The sequence below is a fragment of the Bison bison genome, unplaced genomic scaffold, assembly GCF_000754665.1.
Source record: "Bison bison bison isolate TAMUID 2011002044 unplaced genomic scaffold, Bison_UMD1.0 scf7180017864469, whole genome shotgun sequence".
Classification (NCBI taxonomy): Eukaryota; Metazoa; Chordata; class Mammalia; order Artiodactyla; family Bovidae; genus Bison; species Bison bison.
Genome location: NW_011495030.1, coordinates 6,788,086 through 6,793,249, shown reverse-complemented (window position 1 = coordinate 6,793,249; position 5,164 = coordinate 6,788,086). Strand labels below are relative to the sequence as shown.

The window sequence follows — 5,164 nt, the reverse complement described above, 5'->3', positions numbered from 1 at the left end:
CCTAGCATTAAATTTGTTTAGATAAAAGAAGACCCATATTAAAAATTTTAAAGTAGCTTTTCCCAGTTCTTGGTTTTTTCAGATTAAATAATTATTAATTAGAGAAAAATACATAATACAGATAATCAAACTGAATCTTGAACAAAGTTTTACTGACTTTCAAAAAGGGTCTTTAATTTTTTTTCACTCTTTTTCATTTCCATTCATGCCTGCCCTCCATGGTTCTAGTACATAATACAGCAGAAAAATATTTTTCTTTCTTTTTTCTTTTTGACTAATATGGGAAGCTTTGGAAATTTCAAAAACTTAGCTCTCAAGAAATTTCCAACTCAGGGTTTCCAATGGATGATTCTCATGTTTAAAATCTGCACTACTTGAGTATTTTTCCAAAAAGATAGCCATTTAAATCTTTTTTGTCATTTTACCACTTAAATAAACAACTTTTAAAAATTAGTTATTTTATTATTGGATCAGTATAATTTATATCTGATGCAAGCAATTTGAGTAAGCTAAATTATGTCTAACTCTGCTTTAACAAAAGTAATAAAGATGCATGTCAGACTATTTTGAGCACAGAAGAAAAATGAGGGAATTTGATCCCATCATTAATACTCTTGGGAGCCTTGGGTAAAAATGTGACTTCTCTGTCTCTTATCATGGACTACCAACTGCACTACCTACCCGCATCATAGGGAACCCACAAGGATCTGCTTTGTGTTCTGGGTGCTTCAGACATTTATTAAATGTCTTAAACTACTCCCTATACCGTGTAGCCTTGGGCACAGATGAAATGAAATGCTCTGACTGAATTACTTGTTGAACAAGAGAAGAATTCTGTTTCCTATCTCAGTAAGGGATCTCAGTAAGCAGATCCCTTAGAATAAAATAATCATAGTCACCCCTGATACTGGAAAATGCTTCCAATTGTTTTATGACCACCATAAAAGTTGCTCTCATGGGACCTATACTTACTTAGGTTTTAACAGAGATGCAAGGAATATGGAACAGACTATTTTAAGAATATCTTAAGAATATTGGTCTCTGTGACAGCAGTTTTATCACAGTAATCTTTTATCGCTACCTGCCAGTGAGATGGAGAATAGTTATCCAGAATATCAAGTCAGGCAATTTTAATTTTACCTTACTTTTCAACAACAGTGAGAGATAACTACTCTAATTGACATGTTCCAATGTAAAGAGATGCATAGAGAAAGAAAGCTTTGCATTATTTTCTTTCTAGCTAAAGAAATGAAAATAAGAGCTTGAAAAAAGTCACCAGATTTCTAAAGACAATACTTAGCCTTTGAGCAAAAAGATGTTTTTGAAAAGAGTATTTTGTCTAAGATAGAAAATTCCATACGTATATTCACAACTGGTATATGTTGTTATAAGCAAAAAACGCTTGAATGTTTTCATTTCCCAATGAAGTGTCATAAGTATCTGGGAACAAAATAGCTTTAAGACAAAAAAAGCCCACGATATAATATTTGGATTCTTTCATAGTTAGGAATAATGTTAAATAAAGTCTTGTTAATGAGGATAAGTTCTGTCTTGTGCTATTTCAAATGCTATGGTTGTATGTTTTCCCTTATTCTAGCATAAAGATTAATGTTCTTTGGTATTTGTTTCGTTCTGCTTCTCTTCTTTAACATTTAGGTGCCTTGACCCAAGCCATTCGAAATTTTGCAAAAAGCCTTGAAGGTTGGCTTTCCAATGCCATGAACAATATTCCACAAAGAATGATACAAACCAAGGTACACTTTCATGTCCTTGCCTTTTCTTTTGTGTTTAGGAAATGGTCATGAACTATGAATTTTAAATTTGTCCTATCAAATGATGTTATGTGAAATATAGCATTGATTTTTATATTTGTATTTTATAACCATGTGGCAAAGAACTTCACAAGATATGTTGTTTGATAATACTCCTTTCAGAGAGACTAGAGAAGCATTGTAGGTGTGGTATATTTATCAGTCCTTTTCTAAAGTGTATATTTCAGGTTGCTTAATTTCAAATATTGAAAAGAATAGCCTAGAATGTGCAAATAATTTCCATTTGAATGAGTTTTAGATTTTTTTAAGTCCCCTACTATACTCATATTCTGAATGCTCATGTGAAATAATAACCATTTTGCTTTTCAGGATGTTTTGTTTTTAACACTGGAGAATGCTTTTGTGAATCAAGTAATCATTTCTTAAAGAGAACCGTTATCTCATAGTTGAGTATATTACAGGAATATGGATTATTTAGCTGGAGATATGAATTCTATTCTTCACTTTTTCCCCTACTAACCATGTTACTTTAGATTAACCTGTGAACACACTTGACAGATTGGACTGATTCTGTCCAAACTTTGATAACAAAAATCACATTTGTGGCCTTTTGTCGGGAACTGTATCTCCTGTCAGACTCCAACAATGTGCCTTGGCTGTCAGTTTGAAAATGTAGCTGAAGCTCTTGTAGCTGACAAGTCTGTGATAGCACAAGTAACTCTCAGTTCTTCCTGTTTTGGCTTAAGGTTTGCAATAACACATTCTATCTCTAAAACATACTGAAGGTCACATTTCAAGGACATGTCCACCTTAGATTGTTGCTTGATTGAGCTGTGCTGTCAATATGGTAGGGTTAACCACATGTGGCTATTTACATTTAAATTTAGTTAAATTGCATTAACATTTTAGTTCCTCAGTCACACTAGCTACATTTCAAGTGCATCTTAACCCATGTGACTAGTGGGTACAATATTAGGTAACACATATGTAGAGCATTTCCATCATTGCAGAAATGATTCCATCCGTGGCAGTTCTGTTCTAGAGTGCCACATTGAGGTGAGAAAATAAAGGAGATGCTCTTTGATTAAGATAATCAGAGGAATGCTTTCCAACTTGCAAAGTCAGTCATAGTCATAACAATACTTTCAAACAACTGAAAGCATCTCCTACCCCAGTATCATCAAGTGGTTGTGATAGCAATCCAGCTGCACTATTGGTCATCTCATTGATCTCCAGAATTGATTTGGGTGGTTTCCCTTGGTGAAAGATGTCTTCTGCTACTCCTCTCTCAAGGAGCAGCCTTTTTTCAGCTGAGCATTCAGTCAACAAAGATGATCCAGCTGGACAGTAGAAACAGCATAATGAGAATGTGACTGGAAGTTGTTATCAAAATGCCTGGATTCATATCCCACCTCTGTACTTTAGTTTCTCTGTAGTCTTGAGTAAGATAGTTAACCTCACTAAGGTAGAACATGTGTCTAATGGGATGTTTATGAGAATTGAACATGGTAATATATGTTAGACATTTAACACAATGCTGGCACATAATATGTACTTGATTAGTACAAACCTCAGAGATGGGAAAATGTGAAATATTCTCTCTGAGGATATGTGGATGTCCCCAAGCTCCACATGGTCCTAAAACATCTCAGTATCAAGACAGGGCATCGTTGTCTTGTGGAACATCTATTCCCACTCAGCCAAATGACTGTTCAATCAGTTGCTTGTTTATATACCCACAGTGATTTAATGGGATTCCATCTATTCCTATAAATACATTAAAATCCTCATCAGATCTGCTATGGAAGTAACAAATTTTCATGAGATCATGACATTTAGATATTTATTTAGACTTTTTTTGTCATTATCTTTGCTATCTTTCAACATAACCTGATTTGTTCAGGGTTTCAGCAGGAAATAAAAGGTGTATCCAAAGAGAAGAATAATTGAAGAAAGTTTAATAAGGGTCTGTTTCTAAATGTGTAAACAGAGCTAAGAAAACCGAGGACTAGCATTAGTAGGGGAAGCCTGCCCATCCCTAGGTCTGAATGGGAGAGAAGCAATTATGGCATCAGGAGCTCTTCTCCTCCACGCAGGACTGTGGCCTTAGGAAGGAGAGAGCAGAGGTTGTGAGGGAATAAATACTTTGACCACTTTCTTCTGTCCTTCAGTCCCTTACCAGTGCCTCTCATTGACCAAATCCAACTGGAAGCCCAAGGACAAGGGAGGCAGTTAATGCAATTTTTTCAGTTTAGTCTTCCTGGGCACAGAGCAGAAGGGGGAAGGATAGAAAGTACATTTCAGAGGGCAAACAGGGATTTTTCTGGATAACCCTTTTACAAACATCCAGATTCTGAAAAAAAAAAAAAAAAGAGTTCTTCTTGTTGCCTGTGTCTGAGAAGTTTATTAGCTATCTATTTGCTAATACAGGCTTTGAGTTCTCCTATTTCACCTCAAAATTGGCCACCCTTATTTCACCTCTATAAAATAAAGATTAAAAGAGTGAATCTGAATGATAATGCTGTGAAAAGTATATTTTTTAATCCAGATAAAAAGTGGGACTGGACAGTTTGGTTTTCCAAATAAAAGGAAAAATTTTTTTTATTTGCTTAGCTTGTAGCTGACTGTCACACTGAGAATAAGAAATGAAAATCAACATTTTCCCTAATTTCCTAGACTAAATCATTTCTTGCTGATGATGAGTAGCTACTTGCAAGACCAGTTTAATTAATGGTGCACTCAGATGTCTAAGAATGTGGGAGTTTGTTTTAGCCTTGACCTCAACCTACTGAAAAGGAAAATAATACTTGGTTTAGAGGTTTAAATGCTATAATTTACAAGTAAACTGTCTCACCAAATGAATTTGAAATAAGTATCAGAGAGAAGCATTTAAAATTTGGCAAGGGAATAAAGATTTGAAAATTGCAGTGGTTTCTTTTATTGGAGGAGAAAAGAAATCCCAATTTAATTGGATTTCTTTACAGGTTGCAGCTGTAAGTGCCTTTGCCCAGACTCTGCGAAGATACACGTCGCTCAATCACCTGGCCCAGGCAGCTCGTGCAGTGCTTCAGAACACTTCTCAGATCAACCAGATGCTCAATGACCTCAACCGTGTCGACTTTGCCAATGTCCAGGTACTCTGTTTTCTTTCAAAACAGATCTTTTAATGAAAGGTATCCAATGTTTTTCTTCTTAATTAGAATCATCATATTTCTTTTCCAAAGTTACATCAATTCATAGGCACATCTAGATTCACAATGTCCTGAAAGAGGAGAGTTTTACTCAGCTATCGGAGAAGGCAATGGCACCCACTCCAGTACTCTTGCCTGGAAAATCCCATGGACGGAGGAGTCTGGTAGGCTGCAGTCCATGGGGTCGCTAGGAGTCGGACA

The 5,164-nt window shown here is 35.6% G+C and overlaps 1 protein-coding gene across 8 annotated transcripts in view; it reads left to right on the top strand.

The window, feature by feature from the left end:
• The window catches only part of RFX3 (regulatory factor X, 3 (influences HLA class II expression)), a 333,454-nt gene that overhangs the window by 280,878 nt on the left and 47,412 nt on the right, over positions 1-5,164 (top strand). For all 8 annotated transcript variants that reach the window (XM_010860700.1, XM_010860702.1, XM_010860699.1 and 5 more), the window contains 2 exons: positions 1,657-1,754; positions 4,757-4,906. In XM_010860700.1, coding sequence (XP_010859002.1) covers positions 1,657-1,754; positions 4,757-4,906 — 248 coding nt within the window. The remainder of the gene's footprint in view (positions 1-1,656; positions 1,755-4,756; positions 4,907-5,164) is intronic.